At 41.0% G+C, this 25792-nt stretch overlaps 1 protein-coding gene across 1 annotated transcript; it reads right to left on the bottom strand.

Moving 5' to 3' along the window:
* Positions 1 to 1482: 1482 nt before the first annotated feature.
* MEX3C (mex-3 RNA binding family member C) lies at positions 1483 to 22958 on the bottom strand. Its single transcript, XM_047697201.1, has 2 exons — positions 21659 to 22958; positions 1483 to 4519 (listed from the first exon to the last, which is right to left on the bottom strand). The coding sequence occupies exons 1-2, from the start codon at positions 22401 to 22403 to the stop codon at positions 3294 to 3296; spliced, it is 1971 nt and encodes a 656-aa protein (XP_047553157.1). The 5' UTR covers positions 22404 to 22958; the 3' UTR covers positions 1483 to 3293.
* Between the last annotated feature and the right edge of the window lie 2834 nt (positions 22959 to 25792).

The raw sequence follows: 25792 nt of genomic DNA, 5'->3' as shown, positions 1-25792 counted from the left end.
GGTAAAGGCAGGCGCACAGGTTTCCTAGAGCCTCTCTCCCTGTCCTTCCCTACGCAATAAAATGAATGCAAACATCAAGAAAAGGCAGTTCTAGACTTAGAACTTGGGTAAGTGCTTCTCAGTTTTGCTAACATTTTCAGACAGTTTTGGCTTCCTCTGGCAAGGAAAGTCTCCAAAGTAGATTATTTGCAAGTTCCTCTGAAAATATCTTGACCTTATATGAGGTACTAGAAATTCATATTCGTTGGTTGTTCAGTCTATGTTGGAGGTGTAGAAGGATAGCATTCTGTTCCTTTGTCTGAGGAGGATGTTCCAAGACCCCCTGTGGACCCTGAAACCACGATTAGTACCGAACCCTAAACGTGCTGTTTTTCCCTATACCTGCATACCTATGATAAAGTTGACTTATAAATTAGACACAGTAGATGAACAAGAATGATAAAACACTGACAATATGCTGTAAAGACAAAAGTTACGTAAACGTGGTCTCTCTCGCTCAAAATATCACCCTTCTTGTGATGAGAGAAATGCCTACATGAGATGAAGTGAGGGTAAGGACACAGGTGTTGTGAGGCTGTGTTAGGCTACAGAGGTCATCTGCCTCCCAGCTGGAAAGTAACTAATTGTGGGTCACTGAAATGGTGGAAAGAAAAACTGAATCAGAGGGGCCAGACGACAGTCCTGTACCACACCCAAATGTTTCTCCTTCATGGTTGTGGAGGTTAATCCTAAAGCTCACAAAACGATTCTAGGGCACTGATCTTACCCATCATCAAATCTCTGTTCTCCAGTTTTCTAGTGCGGCTGAAGAATTTCTGTTCAACACCTACCATGAAAAGACTCACTGTGGCTGTGCAATATCTCTAAGAATGAACAGAATTTTGTTTTCTTTAGAACATCTTAGGAAGGTCTTTATTCTTGCTTTGTAACAAATGGCAATAATTTACTCCGATCAGTATCAAATCATTTCATAAATAGAGTAATATTTTCATCAACCACAAACCTTTCAGAAGGTACTTCCTGAAAGTTTAAAAATGTGTACCTTCGTATTAGAAATTCATCTTCTAGATTTAGTGGTTAAAAAGACAAAAACCTGTATGTAACAAAGGATAGAAACTGAGTAGAGTCTGGATGGATTCAGGATTTTAGTTAACATCAATATGTAAAAAGTCATTATTTACAATTAGGATAATAGTAATCGTGGTCGACTACACAAGCAAGCAACGGAACAATCCAAACCTAGCTAAATCTCTAATTTCCCTATAACGAAAAATTCTCAAAGGAAAAGCTAAATTTGGATGGAGCATAAGCGACACAGTTAACACTCTAAGAACACACTGAAAAAAAAAATCACTCTAAGAATGGACACAGGGAGCTGGCCTGGGAGAGGGGAAACATTGTAAAAGAAAATGTTCAATTCTGGCAAATGGCCATCTTCCAGCCTAAACTAATGATTGCATGAAAAATACCAAGGAGAATACATTCAAGTTAATGGAAACAAGTCTTTATTAAGTAACTTTTAATATCAGAAAAATAAAACTCTTATAATTCTCTTTACAGCAAATATATAATATCAGTGCTTTGGCCATCTTAAGTTAAAGGCCCTTTATCATAAAATATATGGTTTTAAACTTTACTCAAATTGAATTTATAATCCCTATGACTTCCCTACATATACATAACAAAAGAGTGTAGTAAAATTAGCAAATACTAAACTATATTGATAATTTATCATTCTTAGTTTGTGGTTTTTAGAAACAGTACACGCACCTAATATATGTCGTTTCCTTGGCTTATTAGTTGCAGTGTACAATGCAACAAAATACAAAATACATGCTTGGTGAACATTCGTTCGTATCTACAAGACGGCAGCTAAAGATTAGGTTTCAATACTGACATTTAACTATCCTACAAGCAATTAGCATTACATCATAATATGCCATCAAGGCAATTTTTATACTGAAAAAATCAAAATAAAAACCGTTATTTGTAAACTTTTATACGAAATGTAACTCTTCAAGTGGAAATAAAAAATAAAATTTGTCTATTTACTATTCAATACACATAGGATTTTCAATTTTTTGTTATATTGAGAAAAAAAGCTCTTTTGTGTTGGGAAAATAACGCTTCAAAAAATAATTAGTAGAAAAACCCACCAGTATATTGTTTTGTCCTTTCAATGCCAGCACAGATTTGGGAACATACTGAGGATGAAGTTATAGACATCCACAGGTGAAATGTAAAAGTGTATCTTAAAGAAATCTTTCCTTGTGATTGGAAATAGTTTTGAAATGAAGTAAACTGATTGAAGGTCATCACAGCTGCTTTTGTAAATTATGCTAAGGGCATTATCATCCCTCTCTCCCTCCCCCTCCCCTAAATTACTAAAAAATAAAAATATATTTATAATGTGCAAGACAAATATGGATTGAACATAAAATGTTTCACATTTTGATCTATATTCTAAAAATTAATCAACAGCTTGATCAGACTCATGAATGGAATGTTCGCATCCTCAATTATTAGCCAATACAGGTGCATCCCAAAGCCCTTCCTGAAATGGGAAAACCCAGGTGGCCATTTCCACATTCACCGAGGCAGGCAATGGGTAGGAATTCACAATCGACACAATTGCATTCCTGATCCACTGATCATACCAGCCGTGAGCGTTCTGGGCGAGATGAAGGTCAATGTAGCAGTTTTTGTCCCAAATTATAACCAGTGATCGAGTAAACTGCCATCAGCCCTATTATTACCAATAAGTAATCACAATGCATTAAAAAGTTACTTGCAATCCTGCAGAATTAGGCATAAGTTGTTGTAAAATAAAAAACGAACCTGTTTTGTCAAAACTGGCAGTGTAAAGAAGGCAGCACTGGAAGTGTCTGGATCATCTGTAATGCCAAGTACCCTCCATAAACTCTTAATGTGGCTAGGCTTTGGGACCCACTGTTCTGAAATCTAGACGTATAAACTTTGCTCATAGGCTCACGCAACCTATGATTATCTTCACTCAGCCAAGCTGAACTTCGGTTTTAACGATTCTTATACAAGCTATGTCTCTGGGTCTACAGGATAGTATTAATAATTCAAACCAAACTAATAGACAAGAGACCACTTAGGTTTAGTGTTACCATAGCAGCCTTTTATAAGTTTACTAACAACTTTAGCCTAATCCCAATAAAGCCTGATAACAGTCATAAGAATTCATTAGGAAGTTTACTGGGGGTACCATTATACCCATGCCTTTACGAGTCCATATAGAGATATAGTATTTATGTATATATATATAGTTAAGAGTGAATTTGGATTGCCTGAGTAACAGCTGTCTGGCAAACTGGACATGATGGCGTTCTCTTTTCACAGATCTTGTTGGCACATTCCATGCAGAAGAGGTTGTGGCCACATGGAACTAGGGCAGCAATAACTTCATTCTCAAAGCAAATCACACAATCGTGCTTTCGTCTTGATTCTGGAGGTGAGCTAGAGGTGGAACCACCATTGGAAGAGGAGTAACTATTGGTACCATTAGAAAAAGCAGGGATGTATATTGGAAGGCCAACATGGTTGCCTGTACTAGGTGGGTCGCTCCTAACCCTCCGAGCAAGCGGGTGTTCAATGCTCTCAGGAAATGTAGGAGACAGACGAGGAGTAGATGGCTGACTTCCTCTACGCTGAGTCTTCATGTTACCAGAGGGATCACTCCCAAAGCCAGAGAGTGGGTTAACTGGTTCAAAGGGAGTCCAGATAGTTTGAGCAGATGTTGGTAAAGAGTCAAAGGCAGGAGAGTCAACTGCAAGATCTTCTGAGCCTACAGATGGTAGTGTATCTCCAAACCAAAAGTTTCCTGTGCTAAATGGGCTTGTTGGACTAAAGTCAGCCAGCCTATTGCTTCCAAAGTAGGAATCTGTGGAACCACTTCCCAGAGAACTGGAACTATCATTTCGATAATTGGATATCATTCTTGCGCGGCTGGGAGGAACAGGATTGGAGGAGAGCCACGCAGAGCCAAGAGTGCCACCTTCAAAGCTTACATCGGTACCGTTGTAATGGAAATCATTTTCTTCATTGAGTTCAATATAGTTTCCTGTACGCATGGCGATATGCATTTCTATTTCTTCTCGTGCTCGGTCAACATTTTCGGGCATCCCTGTCACTTCGAAGACAGGCTCTTTATCTCTGCTTGGAGTTACTATGTATGTGTGGGTCTGCTGCTGAATTCTCTTAATAGTTGCTCCTTTGGGCCCAACGACCAATCCTACCACACGATAGGGGACCCTCACTTGAACGGTGGTTTGACCTGGCAGATTTGGACTACATGACAACCCTCCCAGGGCAGGGCCATTTTTGTTTCGAGACGCACGGATCATGGAGAAGTGCTCTGCAGCGGAGAGAATTTCTCTTTTGGCCATGGCAACATCTTCTTTCCGTCCAGTGACAACAAAAATGGGCTCTTCACCACGAACAGGTGTCTTGATATACGTGTTTGTCTTGGCTCTCAGTGCTTTAATTTTACAACCTGTTAGAAAGAAAATATTTCGTAAGAATCAACATCTATGTCAGTAAAACTGATAAAGACAGGTCACAGAAAGCTCCTTTCAAGCTACATGTCTGCTTCTGGGCAGTTTTTTTCTTTATCATAAAAACCTGTCACTAGATCACGAGAATGCTTTCCCAACTCCACAAATGCTCCCCCATCCTCAGGTATACCTGTCTGCTGGCCTTTCACTTGGAGGCGGCGGCACCTCTTAAAAGTCACGCCTGTTGTCTCCTTCTTGTTATCAGTCACTGCGAATGATGCACGGGATACTGTGTACAGGCAAGCTGTACCATATGCAGGTCTGACTTTCAGAACAGTAATAAAATAACTCCCTTGCAGGATGTTGGTGGCAAAGAAAAACCACTAGTGCACATGTAAGACACTGAACAGCTACTGCCTCATTCAAGCTATACAATAACCCTAAGAACTAGGTTACTGCCCTCCTTTTATTGCTAAGGAAAATGAAGCTTACAAGCACAGTTAAACCTACTCTAACTTCAAAACCTATGGTCTTTCTGTCAGTCTGAGAACCGCAAATTTCGCACAACTCTAAGAAGTTGTTTAACCGACTTCCACCTAGTTGTTGTATTTTAACATCACTCTCCACTCTATAAAACTCATGATGAGCACAATGCTCATGGCTCAAAGGCCATCTCGCATCTGCTCACATCAACTGAATTTGAGGTTAAGCTATCCTCATATCTGGTTATACTAGTCCTACCTACGCATTAACTAAATTAACTTTGACATAAATCAGTGAAAAATGAATGCATAAAGACACTATGCTTGTATGAAAATGAAGCGGATTATTTTTTGAAAATTTCAATAAAGGGCTGCCTGGGTGGCTCAGTCAGTTAAGCATCTGACTTCAGTTCAGGTCATGATTGCAGAGTCCTGGGGGATCAGCCCTGGGTCCGGGCTCCCTGCTTGGCAGGGAGTCTGCTTGTCCCTCTGCCACTCCCCTGTTAATGGTCTCTCTCTGTCTCAAATAAATAAGTAAAATCTTAAAAAAAAGAAAAGAAAAGAAAAGAAACTCTCAGTAAAAGATGTGTACCTTAAAGAAAAAAAAAGGGTGTTGCTGAATTATGTATGGGTGAGACAACTGTAAAGGCCTGGGGTAAGAAACTAACACAGGATGACTCTGCATTCACTGTAAAATTCCTGCTAAACTCAAAAGAAACATATTGAAAATTGTATGGAACATGGGCACTGCATGTCATTTTATTAAAAGACTACTCAGATTGGCAGACCCATTCTCAAATAAAAGCCTTTGGCCCAAATCCCAAGTGCATTTAAGTTAAAATAAAATATCTGAGATGCATATTCATAACTATCCATAATTCTTTAAACTTTTAGAGTAATCACCTATTACCAGTGCCAACTATGTGAGATTAGACGGCTTCAACGTGTAACTTAAAATGTCAAATACACAACTAAGGCATAGGACTCTGGGATTATACTTTCCAAAGATCTTAACGTGAAGCTTGCTAGAACAGATCTGTCCTCATGAATATGTCATATGTTATTCCTAGGTTCCTTAAAATGAAGGTGCTCTTAAAGACATAGGTCACACTTTGGGTGGTCTTTTTCTTAAAATTTTCCTCCCCCCCCTTTTTTGCCCCCAATAAACTCACAATGTATAAAAACTAAGTCTTAAAAACAAAACAAAACAAAAAAACTAGGTCTTCATATATACCGTTCCTAACCTGCATAACTGCAACCTTCCCCCAAGTCCCCTTGCTTCCAGGCCCACCTTACTCCCACCCATTCTCTATAGTCATTTAAGTCAAATGGTGGTTTCTAAATAAAACACAGATCACATGATCACTTCTTTGCATAAAGCGCATCAGCGGCTCCCTTTAGCCATAAGCATAAAGTCCAAACAACGTGGCACACAAAGCCCCCTTTACCTGGGACTGGGTTACCTCTCTCTCGAGATACATCTCTCTGCTGGTCTCTCCTTTTCCCCTTCCTCACTTCTTCTTCTTCTTTTTTTAAAGAGTTATTTATTTGAGAGAGAGAGAGAGAGAGAGAGAGAGAACTGGCACATGGGGTAAGGGAGGGGCAGAGGACCAAGCACACTCCTTGCTAAGCAGGGAGATCCATGCAGGGCTCCTTCCCGGGACCCTAGGATCATGACCTGAGCCAAAGGCAGATGCTTAAGCCAGTGAGCCACTCAGGCGCTCCTCCCTTTCCTCACTTCTTAAACTCTGCTGTGAGTTTCCACCATATTAAACTTCTATCCATGTTTCCTTGCTTCCATGACTAGAATGCTCCTTTGTCCTTGGCTCTTTACTCCCACTTCTACTTGCTTAATTCCTGCTGGCTATACAGATTTTGGTTCAGATGTCTCATCCTCTGCAAAGGTTCCTATCCCTCAAGACTGCTTTGTGCGCCCTTGCTAAACATTCCCAAACCACTGGGCGGTTGACGAGAAGTACAGGCCTTTGGGGTGCCCATAGGGCATGTGCTGATTTCTGCATAAGAACACTGGGCCTTTCTTATACATATTGCTTTGCAGCTAAGCTTTTTTTGCTGAGTTCTTCAAGACTCTTATTCTAGCCCCATGCTGCTAATACAACTTTGTTGAAAGGAGTTGATTATGCTAACTTCAATTATAACACATTCAACACAACTTTATTCAAGCTACCACTAGACTTATGTATCTTAACCCAGACCTATTCCACCTTCCAACAAAATGTAAAACTTACAAAGAAATAAATGGCTTTTTTCCTCACTGCTGGATCCTAGGTACCTATCATGAAAACACTTTTAGCATTAGGTTTACTTGAATGTGAAGTTATATTAATCTGAGAAGACTTGGTGCAAAACTGCAAGGAAAGCACTTAGTACATAACTGGATGAGGTAAGAAGGGCCAAGGGGAGAGGGGTGGCTTGTGGGCTATCAGGAAATTATTACAATGAGTTGAATTTATGCTACTATAAAACTCAGAAGTTTTAAGCACTAAGAGTGCTGCTGTAAGTTTACATCTATAATGAACTATAAGATTAACTTGATGGTGTAACTTTTAACTATATGACAGTGTTACTGCTTTTGCTCCAACAGAAAGTGTGTTAGAAGATAAGAGCAATAAAACTTTTATATCTTTTTTTTTTAAGATTTTATTTATTTATTTGACAGACAGAGATCACAAGTAGGCAAAGAGGCTGGCAGAGAGAGGAAGAGAAGCAGGCTCCATGCTGAGCAGAGAGCCAGACGCGGGGCTCGATCATGTCCCAGGACCCCAGGATCATGACCTGAGCTGAAGGCAGAGGCTTTATCCCCCTGAGCCACCCAGGCGCCCCAAAACTTTTATATCTCCTTATTGATACAGAATCTGAATCTTCAGGAGACTCTCTCAATTCAACACGGAAGGTGTCGCTTGGGGCTGTGAACTGAGGGTACTTCCTAAGGCCAATCAACATGTGACTGACAGAGCTGCCCAAGACATTCTGAAAGGCTAACGTCAACCAATAACTAACTGTTCACCCTATACATCCAGGGCAGTTATTGTTATTATTCAGATACTCTGGGCTACAACTTAACAAGAAGGCAGTCTGCTAGCATCACATTTCTAATGAAGAAGGTCCTGTTCATCCTGCAGAAAAGCACTGGGCAATTTCTATTAAGCACAAAGGGAGAAATAACAAAAGGGTCTGGGGTTAGCTCCTCTCAACCCATACTAATACTGACCACTAGAAAGTTGAACCGAGTAAAGTTCTCCAAATAAATACCTGTGACTATAAGCAACTGTCAGCTGACCTTAGTAGAATACTTTTTGTTTAATACCTAATAGGTGTATTATTAACTAAGAAAATATGCCTAAAGGTACACAAAACACTCTCTGGCCTATGGCTGGTACTAACAAAGAGGTGTTTAATAATTGGCTCAATAGGAAGAACAGAAGACAAACATTCTGAGCAGAAACCACTTCTGAGATAGGAGAGGAAGATCGGCCAATTCTGCCACAAAGACAGTGTCTATGGGTTTTGCAGATAAAGGTAAAGGTAATTGGGAAGATGGCTAAACCAACCCCTTTAAGCCACTAGCAACAAAAAAAGAAGAATATATCTGTTCTCTCTCCTAAATTTTGTAAGAAAGTTTTTTTCCCCCATTTTGTTTTATTTTATTTCTTTTCAGTGTTCCAGCATTCATTGTTTATGCACCACACCAGTGCTCCATGCAACACGTGCCCTCCATAATACTGACCACACACTAGCCTCAACTCAGATTAGGACTATAGGAAACCTCATCAATCATAATACTGTTTCTACAGGAACATACATATTATGAATTTCAAACAACTAACACATGATTTCTAGAATATATATACTCTAAAGTTGGGAAAATTTGAATAGGGAGAGTTATAAATAGGCAACACAAACTAAAGAGAAAACAAACTTGTTTTATTATTTTACAGGTGAAGAAGGTTAAAAAGCTTTTTGGAGTATTTTAGATTGACTTTCAATCTGAAAAGTCTAAGATATTTAAAAAAATCATGGAAGAATTTATAATCTCAGAGGGGCAAAAAACTCATAAGCCTGAAGAATACAGATAAATCAGACTGCACATTAAAAGAAACAGCTCAGGGCATGGAGGTAGCTCAGTGGGTTAAGCCTCTGCCTTCAGCTCAGGTCATGATCCCAGGATCCTGGGATCGAGCCCTACATCGGGCTCTCTGCTCAGCAGACAGCCTGCTTCCCCCTCTCCCTCTGCCTGCCTCTCTGCCTACTTGTGATCTCTGTCAAATAAAATCTTAAAAAAAGAAAGGAAAAGAAAAGAAACAGAAAGCTCAAAGAAAAGGAAATAAATAAATGGCTATGGACCATGAAATTCCCATTTTCACATGAACTGAGGTATCTTTTTCCACCTCTAAGACTATCTAGTATCAAAGCCAGAGCTAGTAAGAACAGGGAAAAGGACCTTCATATTTAGCTGCTGAGAGTATGAATGGCCTGACGGCACTTTGCATTATTTATCAAAATTACAACTGCATGGATCCTTCTGCCCCTACAATCCCACTCATAGAATTGATTCTGTAGAAATACTTGCACAGGCGCAAAATGACCTCTGTATTATATTACTTAATTGTTCGTATTAGCATGTGGTCAGTATAGCTATATAATGGAATACAATGCAGTCATAAAACTGGTTGATTTAGGGGGACAGGGTAGGAGGGAGACTTAATTTCCCTTTACACTCTAATTTTTTATAATTTTGAACCATACAAATGCATTAGCTTTTTCCAAGAAATATAATTAAATCAGAAAAATTTTTAAAAATACAAAGAAATGACACATTTTACTAGACTTAGAATATTAATCAATCTTTGGCTAGAACTGATATTATTTTAGACTGTATGAACAGCAGGGCAAATGATATCATAACTTCAAATGTGAACAAGGCTTTTTAATTCTAAGAGATAAGGACTAGCAATTTTTTTTTTTTTTTAAAGATTTTACTTATTTGACAGAGATAGAGAGCACCAGGTACAAGCAGGAGAACAGAAGGCAGAGGGAGAAGCAGACTCCCAGCTGAGCAGGTAGCCTGACTAAGAACTGATCCCAGGCCCTGGGATCACAACCCGAGCAGAAAGCAGAGGTTCAAACGACTGAGCCATCCAGATGCCCTAATAACTGTTTTCTTATAGCTATTGACAAAAACCAACCTATGGCAAGCTGTATACCAGAATATGCAGAGGTTCAAAACTAGGATAGCACCAACTTTAATAGTTGTAATTTTATTTTGATTTGGAAGTAATTTCCCCAAATAAAAAAGTCTCCGACTTACCGCTGGTATAAGAACCCATTTCCTCTTTCTATATCACTGAGGCTAGAGCTGTGTTTGCCTTAAAAACCCTTTAGCTGCAGCCAGAATTATGGTCCCTGCACTCCCTGGTACGGCAAAGGTCCTGTCTTGCTTTTTCAGGGTAAAGAGAACCTCTCCCACCAAACGTGTCAGTGATTAAGAGGGAGAGATCCCCTGCTAGGAGAGGAGTTAAAAGAAAAGAACTGAAATGATGGGATCTTCATTGTTTCTCAGACCATGGTTTACTATATTAATTTAGTAGGTTGCAATCAACATTTAGAAAGGGGGGAAAAAAACAACCCAGCAACACAAAGCTCAACGTGTTCCAAACAGGTGTACACAGAGCTGCAATGCCAAGTGTTCTTTTGCGGAGGATAGGGCAGTGGTATCACGGAACAGGTTAAAAGTAGTAGTCAGTAGCTCCAAATGTTATAGGAAGTGTTGCTGACTTTTTTTTTTTTTTTTAAGATTTTATTTATTTATTTGACAGAGAGTACAAGTAGGCAGAGCAGCAGGCAGAGGGAGAGGGAGAAGCACACTCCCCCGCCACTGAGCAGGGAGCCTGATGCGAGGCTCGATCCCAGGACTCTGGGATCATGACCCGAGCCGAAGGTAGCCGCTTAACCGACTGAGCCACCCAGGCACCCCAGTGTTGCTGATTTTTGACAGAGTATTTTGTTTTCCAGAAATTCATTGTATTTTCCAGTCACTCCATAAATTACATGCATCTTACATATAAGGTGACTGGAAGAAGTTAAAACCCTTACAAACACCAAAACTGTCTTATGTGTTTATTTTAACTTTGGGTCATCCTTGGCATGTAACTTTCTTCAAAAATTTCCCCCAATTGTTTTGTTTTGAGGAAAAAGGATCCTACTAGGGTATCAGTGTATGTACACACAACAAACACACTTTCTTTAAATAAGGAGGGAGCAGTGAAAACTCCCTGAGTAGCTCTTTACCTTTAAGAAAATTAGAACTCCCTGGCTTGACATTAAAATCTTCTCCTCACCAACTCTCTCCCATCAAGCAGCCAGAACCTACCTTTTCTTAATCTTTATTATCTCCTAAACATGTCTTGTTCCTCTTCTATCTCTACTCAGATATTTCCCTAAATAACATGGAAAACTTCCTCCTGGTACTCCCCCTCCAAACCTTATAGCTTTGAGTAACAAACATGGCCATTTAGAAGATGAGGCTATGTGAGGGGCTCTATGAACTCAGTAATAGTACAACGGTACTGGCTCTTATTATTATGGCTACGGCATATGAATCTTCCAAGGCAAACAAGGAAACAATGTAGGAAGCAGAAAACTGATCGTCTGTAGGCCTTGGTTCTAATCTATCACCAATTACTCCTGGTTTCAATGCTAGGTCATTCAACCTCTAGGTCCCTTCCAATGTGAAAATTTTTTGACCAAGTCCCCCTTCTCTTAGGAAATACAGTCACTGCTTCTCTTTTGGTCTTAAAAGCACTTGGGACAATCAGATACTATGTTATTTCACACACACACACACACACACACACACACACACACACACACACCTATTCTTCCTCTCCTCAAGGAAAGGCAGGTTGAGTAATGGTTGGGAACATTGGACTTTGGATCATTATTAACCTGCTTTGTGAACTTTAGCAGGTCACTAAACCTTTATCTCTTCTTCATGGGTGAGACTGATTAAAGATATTTCTTTCACTTGGTTTTTGCGAGGATTAAATGAAATCATGTATTAAAAATGCTTATTATTATGCCCATTATTCAAGTAGGTATTTCAGCAAAGGGTACTCTTTCAGACTACCCCATCACCCCCAAAACACTGCTTCAATTATTTCCTGAGTAAAATGATCTAATACCCTTAGTTTTGAAATAATAAAAATTTGGGGCACCTGGGTGGCTCAGTGGGTTAAAGCCTCTGCCTTCGGCTCAGGTCATGATCCCAGGGTCCTGGGATCGAGCCCCACATAGGGCTCTCTGCTCAGCAGGGAACCTGCTTCCCTTTCTCTCTCTCTGCCTGCCTCTGCCTTCTTAAATAAAATCTTAAAAAAAAAAAAAAAAGAAAGAATAAAAATTTGTAGTTTTCCAGTTTTCCAAACTCTTCTAGATATATTCTCATTTAATCATCGTAACAGTGATTTAAGCAGGGCAGGAAAGACTTTAACTGAATTGCTCAAGATCTCCCAGCTGGAAAGTCAGATCTCAAACCCATATTGTCTTAATAACCACAATCTCCTCTTACTACTCCATACAATTTTTCTCTAAAAGCACTAGAGAAACACATTATTTCATGTTCCATGATGTATTAGAACGAGGGTGGTCCTTCTCCTCATGAGCTAGCCTAGACACACCATTCAAAAGCTCCTTTAATTTTACAGGAACTCAATTTCAGTAATATATCTTCAAAGACTGATGAATATCAGCTAAATCCCAGTAACAGTGTTTCTTATGTACACAAACTGAACTCAAAATTTAAATAAACTGTTTAGATTAGCAATGTAAACTATCCCTAAATGCACAATATACAAGTAATAGCTTTCCTTTCTAAGGTTCAAGTGTCCTTGTAGCTCTTCTAGTCAAAATCCTCTGAAATTTTTTGTGAAGAATACAGTCTCATTGTAAATATCACTGACAGGACTTCAAACAGCTTCATTTATAGGATTTTAGTTCTGTTGTTATCAGTATTCATATTGACATCTAATGCTTTAAGTAAAGTACATGTCTACTGCCCTTAAAACAAAGTCGATCTCAGGTTGACTGGCTCCTTACATAAAGGGTTGGGGACTAAGGTAAGAGAAGAAAATCCCAATTTCTGTAATATGGAAACTAAAACAGTAATAGTACAACGGCAAATCTGATAATCCAGTTCAATAAAATAAGCAAGTATTTACTTTGCTTCAGGTACTTTAACTGACACCAAGGATGCAAAGATGACTAAAATTCAGTGCTTGCCCTCACTGACTTGTATCAGCTCCAAGCGCCAGAAGGATTTGATGTCTACACACGTTCCTGTACAGATATCAATCTCTTATTTTCTTTTCTTATATTGGTGGTGGTGTTCAAACCTTCTATATCCTTACTGAGCCTTTGTCAGCTTGCTCTACCACTTAATGAGATATGAGTGTTAAAGTCCTTAATTCTATTAGCTCGAGGCCCTGGGTATGTTACTTATATCCCCATAGATCTGTTTCCTTATGTGTGCGGTGGAACGGAGAATGGATCAGATGAGATAAACTGTCTCACACGCTTGAAGGTTTACCATTAAAAAAACAAACAAACCAATTTTCTATAGGAAGCTGAAAACACTTAAGGAATTTTCCTCCTCAAGATAAAACTTGTATTTAGATTGTACAAAACTTGGAGGAGATATGTTTAAGTCAACCTAAATGAGAATTTGAAATCTGGTGTAGTTTTGCATGATTTTAGGGATTCTTTTTGGACAAAAATCAGAATGTAAGCGCTATAAGAAATAATCTAGCTCAATCTCATTTTATGCACAAGGAAAACTGAAGCCCAGAATTATAAACCGATGACCCCTAAATACACCATTATTCTCTCAACCTGCCTCAGTTTCTACTTGATTCTTAAACTAAATTTAAAATGCCCCCTCTGTTTTCACTTAGAAAAGAGGACTGAAATAGTTAATAATTTAAAAAAGGGCTCACATTTGGCCTTTCACTAAAGCTGAAACACCTAGAAGAGGGTGTAAATTAGAGATGAACGGTCAAATAAGTTTCCTAATTGAGGATTTTAAAATTAGGTTTATCCCTTTTGGAGGATGTTAATAGAAACCTTAGACTTAGTTCTGTTTGGGTACCATATAATCAGATTCATTTGTAAACTTTAAAAAATACACTGTGCATCATTTAGTTAGTGCTATACCCTGGGAAAACTTAATAATGTGATAATTTTTATTTTCAACTAGCATTTTCTCAGAGTACAAACCTTGCAGTAAAAAAAAAAAATGTATAAACTTTATCCTACTCCATATATAGTTTATTATCTCTACACTTGCAATTGTGCCATGTGTTTGTACTAATGACATCTTCTCAAACTTGATCCCCACAACAAATGGGGTGTGGGAAGGGGCCAGGAAGAACAAGTTGATGGAACACGGTTTTTCCACAATAGAGACTCTGCAAGGTTAACTGATTTGTCCAAGGTCACAGGCAACAAATGGTGAAACCAAGTCTCTAACAAGTTTTCTAACTCCAGGCTCCAATGTCCTTTCCTACAGTATACTAAAATGATACTGATGGAAAGGTAGAAGTCAAAGGGAAGAATGGTACAGAAGAAGGAACAGTAATAAAAAGGTCAGCCCAAAATGCAAATCTTTTACAACAGTAACCCTTTGGGACATTTTTTAGCTGTTTGGAACTATTCCCTCCCCACTCTCTTCCAACCATGTTAAAAAGACCAACTACTTCATGCTAATCTTCACCTACACCTATAATTTTCACTGAAGAACTGTCTTTACCATTTTAAGTCCTAGTCTTATTATTCCATGATACAACTTTAACTGTAGTCAAATCAGGCTTCCCTGCATACACTGAATTGCAGTTTTTGCTTCCTGGACAAAGGAAACAAACCATGCCCACATGAAATTGTTCTTAAATCCCAAACAGTGGCATCAAAGAGGTTCTAATGTTATGCAGTGCAACTTAAAATTTTCAGAATCAGTCATGGAATAAAGATTCGATCTAATCCAATAGCATTAGGCTTTGCATACATTCAATTTAGTATATAGTTGGGCTTGGCAACACTAATACTGGAAATTTATTTTGAAAGTCTAAGTATCAGATTTAATCTTTACAAATGTCCATATGATACCCCTGTATGGTGGCATGGGGAAAAAAATTAAAGTAAAGCCACAAATTATGGTATATAAGCCATCTGGGAGGCATTAAGATGCAGTTTAATAATAATAAAAAAACCTATCACTTTAGAATCTACCTGAAGATCAGTTGGGTTTCAAAATAAATTTTCCATAATTTATTTGGAGTTTTCTAAAGGAGTTTTTAAGCTGAAATTACACTTTTCTCTTTTTTTCCATTGGGAATTCAACTTTAAATTACAAATTCTACATAGCATAAATAAAATAAAAAGTTCTGTAATAATTCTTTTGATCATAAAATAATACTGTGGTAGTCAACATGGCCATTCACTAATATTCTAGCTCTCTTCTATGGGCACATGGTTGTAATGGACTTTCTCACCTACTTGAAGGTAGGTGTGGTCAGATGACTCTAATTAATGAAATATGAGCAGATAGTAACTACTACTTCCGGGTTTAACATTTAAAGACCAGCATGTCCTGGGGCTCCTGGGTGGCTCAGTGGGTTAAGCCTCTGCCTTTGGCTCAGGTCATGATCTCGGGGTCCTGGGATCAAGCCCTGCATTGGGCTCTCTATTCAGCGAGGAGCTGCTTCCCCCTTCTCTCTGCCTCTCTGTCTACTTGTGATCTCTCTGTCAAATAAATAAATAAAATCTTAAAAAAAAAAAAAAAAAAAAAAAGAAAAGAAAAGACCAGTATGTCTTACTCCACTGTCTCTTATCCTGCAGGCACATGGGAAGACCAGTGAACACTTGAGATGGTGGCCGCTGTGTTGGCCTAAGTTCCTGAATGACTGAAATAACCAGCACCCCTGCGAATGATAAACCTTTATTGTTTTAATATTGAGATACTAGGCTTTGTTATCACAACATAATTTAAACCCATCTGCACAGAAATGCCATGTAGCCAACAGACATTCAGATACCAGTTGGGTCTAGTTCTTTTGCATTAGAAGAATATAATGTGTGAAACTGCTAAAGCCAAGAAAGTACATGAAAGAGTGGTTCAACTTAGTTTCAGATTTAACTTAACAAAAATATGTACTTATCGCTTAAAGTTTCATGTGTTTCAATTTATTTGTCTATCAGTGTCCAGAGATATTACAGATAAGATTACATCCGTCTGAAGAGGTATCTAAGCCTAGGGAGTTTAAGTGACTTGTCCAAGATCACAAAGTGAATTACTGGTACAGAGTAATCAAATTTAGGAATTTTAATTTCTGATTGCTGATTCTTTCCAATATATCACAGTTGAGCAGACACTGTTCAGGGAATCTGGGGTAGTTTTTATATTAAACATGCATTCTGAAACATTTTTGTATTCAGTTTAAGGCAAAAGTATTAAATCCTTCAATATGTGCAAATATTAAACTCAGTCAAAATCAAATCGACAAATTAAGCACTATCTTTAAAAAAATTTTTTTTTAAAGATTTTGTTTGACACAGAGAGATCACAAGTAGGCAGAAGGCAGGGGTAGAGAGAGGGGGAAGCAGGCTTTAAGCACTATCTTATAACTAAATGCTACCTCTTCCCTTGAAAACTTAAGATGTAAGAAGAGCTACCCAGAATTTCAACCCATAAACTTTGTTGAAAAATTTCTAAAGAGAAATCTCTAACATAGTAACACTTTCCAAATACTTTACACCCTGGATCATTTTTAGATTGTTGGTAACCAGGGGGTAGAAAATACACCCTTATGTTACTACTTTATTTTCCATTTCCTCCTAGTGTATCAAAATAGGTCATTAGCTGAATAAGGCAGGAAGAACAGGCAGTAGATTCCCCACCCATTTGCAAAACAATATCATTGAACCTTTCCCAATGGTCCTAGAGCTAATACAACTGTTATCAACTAAATTTAAATTTTAAAGCCTAGAACTTACAATATCTGCTTTTTAAAGCTACCATGTATATAACACAAATTCACTTTCTGAACTATAAATGACAGACTTTTTAGTTAGGCATAGGAGAATGAGAATATTAGGATGATAACTGTGCTTTCTGGGTAGCAGAGATAGCAAATTTTATTAAGTAAATTAATTTGGATAGTTAAGATACTAAGTTATCCAAACTAGAAATAGAATATCCCAAAGTTCATGATTAGGGCAGAAATCAACCCAAATATTAACCTTCCTGAGCAGGATGCTTGAATACAGAAGCAGCAACTTAAATCTTTGAGGTCAAACTGGTCTAAATGTAAGTTCCAGTTTTTGAAGAGGGTATCTTTCAGACATCCAGTTTCTACATCTGTAAAATGGGGATGATAGCCTAGCAGGATTGTAGTACCTGGCAAAGAGAAGGCCAACAATCCCTCCTTCTCCATAAAAGAAAAAAGACATTGTATTTTAGCATTGTTTTGAAACATTCTGTCCTCATGAAATGTGTTTCTTCTTGAATAGGGAATTTATGTATGGCAAGACCCAAGTTTCTCTTTTTCTGTCAGACAGACATACACAAATAAGCATACACCTTATTTTAGTTGTGTTAAAACCTGAGGAGTGGTTCTACCCTAATGAAACGGGGAAAAATGTCACAAGGATGCATTTATGACAACTTGAAACACTGTAACATCTTCATTATTTAAAAAGTGACCATGTACAAAACCACTGGGAATCAGTGGAGACAGAGTAGCTCAATATAAATAAAAAAACAATTTCCAAAGGGGTCTAGCTCAGCCACAGCCAAAGTAAGGTATAAGAAACTCAACTGGAGTGCAGGAAAAAAAAAAAATTAGAACTCCAATTCCCATTTTTACCCCATTCTTTAAATTCTTTACATGTTTTATAGTACATATGTATCATTCATACATTAATATTCAGACATTGGGAGTACAAGCTTAATTTGTTTGACAAGGTGTACAATAAAAAAAAAAAAAAAAAAAGCTGAAGATGACTTTTCCAGACTAGAGACTAGAAAACACACATATAAAGTCACTAACGAAAATAGCTGAAGACCCACATTAAGTTTAAACAGTAACATAAAACCCTGAGGTACAAGATTTTTAAAACAATTGACTTTAACAGTCAATATTTCCTTATAATGTAGTTAAGAATGGGTATAGAGTTTTTTTAGTCCAATTGGATATCAACGACTGTACAAATTAGAACCAAATCCACTGCCTTAAGCCTCTAGTTAACCACTGTGAACGTGTCCTGCAGGTAAGTACATTTAACATAAGTCAAGTCTGTTGTCAGGTTCACCCTCAATGTCCATATTCTAAAACATCTATGATTATACAAAAAGCCTCCCCTAGTTCCTAGCTTTATTTTACAGTATGGTTGTTTTCAATGAGATGCAAAGCTTAAAAGAAGGGGCCAATTTAACATTTGCAAATGACCATATGCTACTGGGGAGTACATATATGAGGTCAACACTGCCAACTTTCATCACTATCAAAAGCAGCAGTTTGTTTGTTTGTTTTTTTTTCTTTGAAAGATACCGGAACCCAGAGGCCATTTACATGAGTTCTAGTCTATATGACTCAGAATTCCATTTGTCCTACCCTTTGCTTCAGAGCTGAAGTCAGAAATGTCTCCATCTGTGTCATAATTATTTCCAAAACCAATTAAGAGATGGCAAACAGAAAATTATGACTTCAGGTAATGAATAAAATGGCAAGAGCGGTTAATTCTTTAGAATGAAAATTTAGTTCATCCAAAGCAAACAAGTAAATTAAGTGATTTGCCCTCTTTATTCACTTAGAGAAAAGACAAATTATCACACTTTTAAAGTGCAGGGGTGCCTGGGTGGCTCACTCAGTGGGTTAAGTGTCTGACTCAGGTCTTGGTCTTGGCTCAGGTGACAGTCTTTCAGTCACAGGATCCAGCCCCGCACTGGGCTCCATTCTCAGTGTGGAGTCTCCATCAGATTCTTCCTCCCTCTCCTTCCGCCCCTCCCCACTCATGTGCTTCTTCTCTCTCAAATAAATAAACAAAATCTTTAAAAACAAAAATATGCAAACATTGTAAGGTGCCTTGTCCTCCATGAGTGGGAAAACACTTCATATGTTTTATTATGGTGGAGGGGGGAGGTAGCAAAGGGGTCAATGATCCACTAGAGGCAGGAAAAGGGGGGCAAGACTTTAGGCTCTTAAGAGAATATAGAGGATGATGACATACTTGTAACAGTACTGTTAACTCTGAGAACTATAAAGTGTAAGAGGAATAGTCAGCAATTTGTCTCCATGTCCTAAGACATAAATAGAACCACATTTCCTTATTAACCAATAAACACAGCCCAATAAGCACAGAAAAACCAAAGACTTTATCTCATTTGCTATTAAATAAATTATAAAATGTTAAATTATTTTAATAGATGGTACAAAATAAAAGCTGGGAATGAATTCAGTTTACTTTTAAATAATGGATTTGTATAAAGACAACATTTTGTGCAATTAGGGACCATTTTTTGGTGTTTTAAAGGGTACAATACAGATAAAGACAAAATTTTGTGTTATTTGTATTAAACTAAATATACAAAAGATTTCATTATCTTGTCCCTCAAACTGGCAAGTAAATGTTCTTTTCTCACCGTCAACTGGCACCATAAGCACATTGAAGCAACTTGTGCTGAGGAAGCGCCATCCTAGTACGGCATTAAGGGTTTTTCATACTCTGGCCAGAAGGCACACCTTCCCAGCCCCTTTTTAACCACACACACCCCTTTTAAGACCCCAAGTATCCAAAAAAATAAAATAAAATAAAAAATCACAACTTTTTAATTATACCCAGATTATTATCCCTCCACACTTTTCCTCACATTGTTCTTCAGTCATTCATCTCTATTTGTTGAAGTCCTACCCATTCTCCAAGTCCCTCCGGGGTTGATGTTCTCACATGTATGTTACTGTCACACACTGTGGAGAGTGCCATTAACTACACATTTGTTTAGTACCATTCCACAGTTGATTAGACAGTTTTTTAAGTGCAGCAAGTTTGTCTGGATCAATCTCACATTTCCAACTGCCATAAACTCAACACCTGGCAAAACAGAAACTTGAAACACAGCAATTCCTTGATGTTCTTAACTGAATGGCCAACTCATTCTGGACTTTTCAATTGAGATATTACAATTTTATGCTATGTAAGGTGAAACAGTGCTCTCCTAGATTAGTATCCATAAGTACTGCAAAACAACTCCCCTCTCAAAACCCACCCAAATAAAGCAAACAAAAAACAAGGCATCTGAATCTTATGAACTAACTATAGCCATAAACTCTCAATTGAATGGTACCAGCTTTGAACTGTGCCTTTAAAGCACCAGTCATCAGGCAGTCTGAATAAGCTATCTCCTTTACCCAGATTTCAGACGGGTTTTTCTTATTAAAATCTGAGAGGTAAGAAATGAGCCAACTCTGATATTTGAAACCACCATTTCCACAGACCTCTTATTTATGTGTACTTTAGACCACTTGGGAAAGATGAGATCATTTAAGCAGCAGCGCCATTATTTCTTTATTTGACCCCAACCATGCTCTCAACCTAACAGTACAGAGACCTGCATCAACCGGTCTAAGCTACATTGTAACGAGGCGGCTGGGGGTAATATTTACTCCCTTAGTACAGGAGAAAAAGCTATGCTAAAGTGCAGAGGACCTTCCCTAAAAATGTCGGATACTGAGGTACTCTGGGCATCCCCTTCCCCCACCTTCACAAATCTACTCCTGGAATCTGAGACATAGGTCCTTTGTCTGAACAATGTGGGAGGAGTCTGTCTGCAGTGCTGGTGTGCTGGCAAGTGAAGAGAATTTACTGAAAACTGTATAAACGCATAAAGTTCCTTAACTCAATTACCTTACTGTCCATTTTTTCTTCATCGTGTACAATGCAAGTGTTCTAAAAGATAGCCAATGTGCCTTTTCCAGGGTTCAAATGTATCAAAAGAGAATACAAGAAGATCAGAGTTAGGCTGCTCCTCAAAAGCTAAGTTTCTGAATAGCGGAGGGGTAGAGGGGGGTGATGGTTTTACCCACCACTTGAACATTCCCTTCCCTCTCGAACGAGCTCTTTATACAAAGCCTCCATTTCTGTCAATTTCTTCACCGAAACGAGCTGCTGTAAGATAAAGCTGAGTGCTTTTTATAAGACAGTCGGCTGCGCAAACTTGCAATCTCGCAGCTTTCCGTGCACAACACCGAATCCACCGAATCCCGACCTTTTACCACCTCACTGAGGTTTTTGGTGCCACGCCAGCCTACTGTTCCACGAATACAGCCCGAGTAAAGTGAACACCACCGGATTGGGTGGCTCCAGAAACTTAACACCTTCTACCACGCAAAAACCAGCGGAATACCGTGGTTTTTCGCAAGGTGACCCATCTTCTCATCTCATTTACCACGGTTCCTCGCAGACCCCTTCGCGATGGACTTGGGGGACTCGCCGGGTTCAGTGTTGCTGCCCGGAGCTCTTTTCTTTCGTCTCCCCACCCACGCCCGGGGGGGCCAAGCCCAGGGGGACTCCCCTCCTCCCTGCCGCACTCACCCTGGCGACCGACAATCTCGGCGACATGCTCGGAGCTGGGCACCGGGACGCATTCAGTGGTGTTGACGCTCTTTCTCCGGAGCAGGGCCGCCTGCTCCCCGTTTAGGGCGGCCGCCGCCGCCGCCCCGCAGCCGCCGGGGCCGTAGGCGTGGGACAGCATCGCCGCCATCATGCCCTGGGCATCGTCCCCTCCGTAGAGCACCCCCGCCGCCGCGGCCGCCGCGGCCGCCTCCCGGGCATCGAAGCTGGCGGCGGGCAGCAGCACCGACCCCAGGGACCCGCCCGGGATCGGTTGGGTCTGGGAGGCGGCGGCCGCGGGCGGCGACAGCAGCAGCAGCGACGGTCGGTCCTCCTCCTCTGCCTCCTCCAGCTCCTCCTCCTCCAGCAGGTCTCCGTCCAGCTCCGCTTCCTCCCCCTCCTCCTCCTCGTCCTCCTCCAGCTCCAGCTCGGCCGCCTCCGGGGGCCCGGGCCGGCCGGGCGGAGCCCGCTCCTCCGGAGACAGCCCCGCCGCCCGCCGGGCCTGGCCCTGCGCCGCTGCCGCCGCGGCCCGAAGCGCCGGGGTACCGGGCTCCGCCGGGCTGGGGTCGTCGAGGCCTAGCGCGGCCAGGCGCTCCCTCAGCAGGAGCCCGTCCCCCTCCAGCTCCGGGCCGCCCGCGGGCGGCGGCAGCGGCGGCGGTGGCGGCGGCTGCGGCAGGGGGGCCGGGGCCGCCGCCAGGGCCAGGGCCGCGGAGCTGCCGCTCGGCATCGCGGCGGCGTGCTGTCAATGGCGGCGGCGGCGGCGGCGGCGGCCGGGTCAGGCGCGGCGGGCGGCGAGCCCCATGGCGGACAGGGCTCGGGCCCTGCTCAGCGCGCAAACACCTTTCCTCTGGGGAGGCGGCGGGGCTGGCGACCCGGGCGGAGGAGCGCCAGGGCCGCCTGGAGACTCGAGAGGGCGGGGTGGAGGGGCAGAGGAAGGAGGCAGAGGTAGGTAACTAGGTGGGTGGGTGGGGACGGCAGCGGGGCGGGCTGCAGGAGGTGGCAGCGGCTCCCCTCTCAGGGTTTCTTTTGTTTCATGGCCTTAACCAGCCCCCGGCGCGCGCGGCGGCGGCGACGCCCCACGCCGCGCTCCGAATGAAGCCGGCGCGCTCTGATTGGCTGCTTTTAATCTCTGGGAGCCCGCCCTCTCCTCCCCGCAGCCTTCTAATTCCTTTCCCTAGCCCCACCCCCCCACCCTCTTCTCGGGCCCCGCCCCGCTCCTCCCCAGAGCTCTCTGATTGGGCGACCGGGACAAGCCCGTCCCCGAAGCCTTCTCCTTCCGTCCTTTCCCCTCCCCCCTCCCCTCCCTCCCCTCTCCCTACTGGCTCACTAGGGGACGGACTGTGATTGTTCGCTTTATACGTCACTCTTTGTGACGTCTCCAGGTGGGGGCGGGGAAAAGTAGGAGGGACGAAGGCCCTGTAACAGGCTGAAATTGAGGACTAGGGGTTTTCGCGCAGGCGCGTGCAGTTGCAGCACACACCTGGATTTCTCCTTTTCTCCGTATCCCTCTAGCCCCCCGAGGTCGGGTCTTTTAGGGCACTGTGTGAGCGGCCTTGGAGTGGAGCGTAGGCATGGGCTCGGAGGATGCTGTTTCGCCAGGTTGAGGACGAGATTTCCTCCTTTCGGGGTAGGGGCCTAGGGAGAGTCCGCGGAGGAGGGGCCAGTGAGGTGTCCTATCCGGCCGCGGGGGTGGTTTCCTGAGCCGCGTGGCTCCGGGGCCTTCCCCTACACGACCCGGGAGCGCTCCTCCCTCCCGGCAGGGCCCGCCCACGCCCGGCTGGCAGAGTTTCCAGTGCCCGGGGGCCGCTGGCTTCCAGCGGGAGCCTTGATGTGCTGAGCTTCAGTCGTTTGGGGGCTCTTCAAGGAAATTAAATCATTGTTTCCTCCTCCAAGGCGCTCTTTCCACAGTGTGGCCCAGCTGACCACACAGTGCTCTCTTTTCTGGAGGCTTATTTTTAAATGGCTTAGGCTGTGACATAACCGCCCCCCTCCCCCCATTTAGTACCAGTTAGTATCCCCACGTTAGTCTTAACCCACATTGTCCTACAGACATATATAAGGCGGGCAACATAGCATAATTTTAAGGTTTCTAGTGGCCCCATTAGAAAAAGTAAGAAAAAGTAGACTTGATTCATTATATTTAAAACATCACTTCAACATGCAATCAATATAAAGTTATTAGTGAGATTTTATAGTTTTTTCAGTCTTGAAAATGGTGTGTATTTTACAGACACTCAGCATAACTCAGTTCGCTTCACACCAGCCATATTTCAAGTACTCAAGTACATATTTCAAGTACTCGAGTACATATTTCAAGCAGCTCTAGACCGCTTGATTTTTGAATGACAACTTGGGACCTTCTTATATTGGATTTATTTTTTACATCTTACTGCCTCAAACTCATATGAGTGAATTTTAATTGAGCTCCTACTCTTCTAAATTGTCTAGAATGTTACAAAGAACAGTAGTTCAAGAGGAAGCTAAACTATGTCTTCTCTTTCTCTAGTTTGTCCCTTTACAGTCACGTGCAGAATCCTTACTTCAATTTACTCCACCCCCTCAATCAAAGGCCTAGAGAATTTTAGCTAACACTACAGCTTTCCTGTTATTCCAAGGTTTCCCTAGACCTTATATAACCCTGTGTGTTGCTTCTCTAACAGCTTATTTGTTAGAAATCCCTGGAGCAGGGATTTCAAGACTGGATGTACAGCAAAGTCGAGAAGGGCTTTTTAAAAAAAAGCTAAAATCAGAGCAGGGAGAGGCAAACTCTGGATATTTGGATTTAGTGGGAAATTTGGAGTGGGAACCTGGACATGTTTTTAAGAAGCCACACAGATTATTCTGAAGCTCAGCTAGGGTTGAGAACACTGATCTGGGGTGTGGTTTTGGCTTTACAGAAGGAATTTGCCATTAGCTCTACTGAAACATGATCTTTTTCTCCCCTACCTTCCTAATTAGGTACAATTTTTACTGATTTACTACATCTACACCCTTTCTGTGTTATGCCCCAAGGACATATTATTTTGTAACATCTTAACAAAGGTACTGAAACTTTCAGTGTATCAGTGAATAGCTTGTATAACAACATTTTCTTATAGAATATACATATACTGTATGTTTGCTATCTGATATTTCAGTTTAAATAATAACCATTATTTGAAGGGTAGATCTTCTAGCAAAGCAAATCTCGTCAAGGGAGAAAATCAAAACATGCAGTGGCCAGGGGCGCCTGGGTGGCTCAGTGGGTTAAAGCCTCTGCCTTCGGCTCAGGTCACGATCCCAGGGTCCTGGGATCCAGCCCCACATCAGGCTCTCTGCTTGGCTAGGAGCCTGCTTCCCTTCCTCTCCGCCTGTCTCTCTGCCTACTTGTGATCTCTGTCTGTCAAATAAATAAAATTAAAAAAACAAACAAACATGCAGTGGCCACTCCCAGGATACATAGGTCATTGGGAGGAAATATGTAGTAGAATTACAAATGAAATTCTCAAAAGTTCCTTTTGCCACCTCTTTTTGTGAGTTGTCATTTAATGCTCACACCTTGGTCTTAACTTCTCTTCCCAAGGACCCAAAGAAAGAGTGGGATTGATAGTTTACAAAACATTTTTCTTTTGAGAGGGAGAAGTGTAAAGAATAGATAGATTCGTATAGATAAGATCCCTTCAGGAAGGGTTTTTTGTTTTGTTTTGTTTTTGTTTTTGTTTTTTAATTCTAAATGGTTTAACCTAGGTGTTCCTAATATAAAAATTGCTTTCTGCTTCATTCCCACATAATAAATGAGGTTTCATAAGTTCCTATACACAAATGTATATATTCATGCATTTATACTTGATCAATATTGTAATTTATGAACAAGGTAGGAGATATTGAAGCTCAGGGACCTTCCCATTTGGGTCTAAATTTGTCTTGTATTAAATTTTGTTTATGAAGCAAATTTAAGATTTGCTTTTGCTGTAAATATATGCCTGGGATTCCTTCATTTAAATTCATTTAACAACACCATCTTTTCTCCCCCAGTCACATAACACCCTAATTTGTACCTGGGTAGGGTATCTCTTTCATTCGTCTGCTGCCATTTATGACGTAAGTAGATACAGTAGGGCAAGAAGAGTTGCTTTA

This window comes from Lutra lutra, chromosome 12 (assembly GCF_902655055.1).
Source record: "Lutra lutra chromosome 12, mLutLut1.2, whole genome shotgun sequence".
In the NCBI taxonomy this organism is placed as follows: domain Eukaryota; kingdom Metazoa; phylum Chordata; class Mammalia; order Carnivora; family Mustelidae; genus Lutra; species Lutra lutra.
The sequence above is the reverse complement of the archived record's forward strand: the minus strand, read 5'-3'. Positions and strand labels throughout refer to the sequence as shown.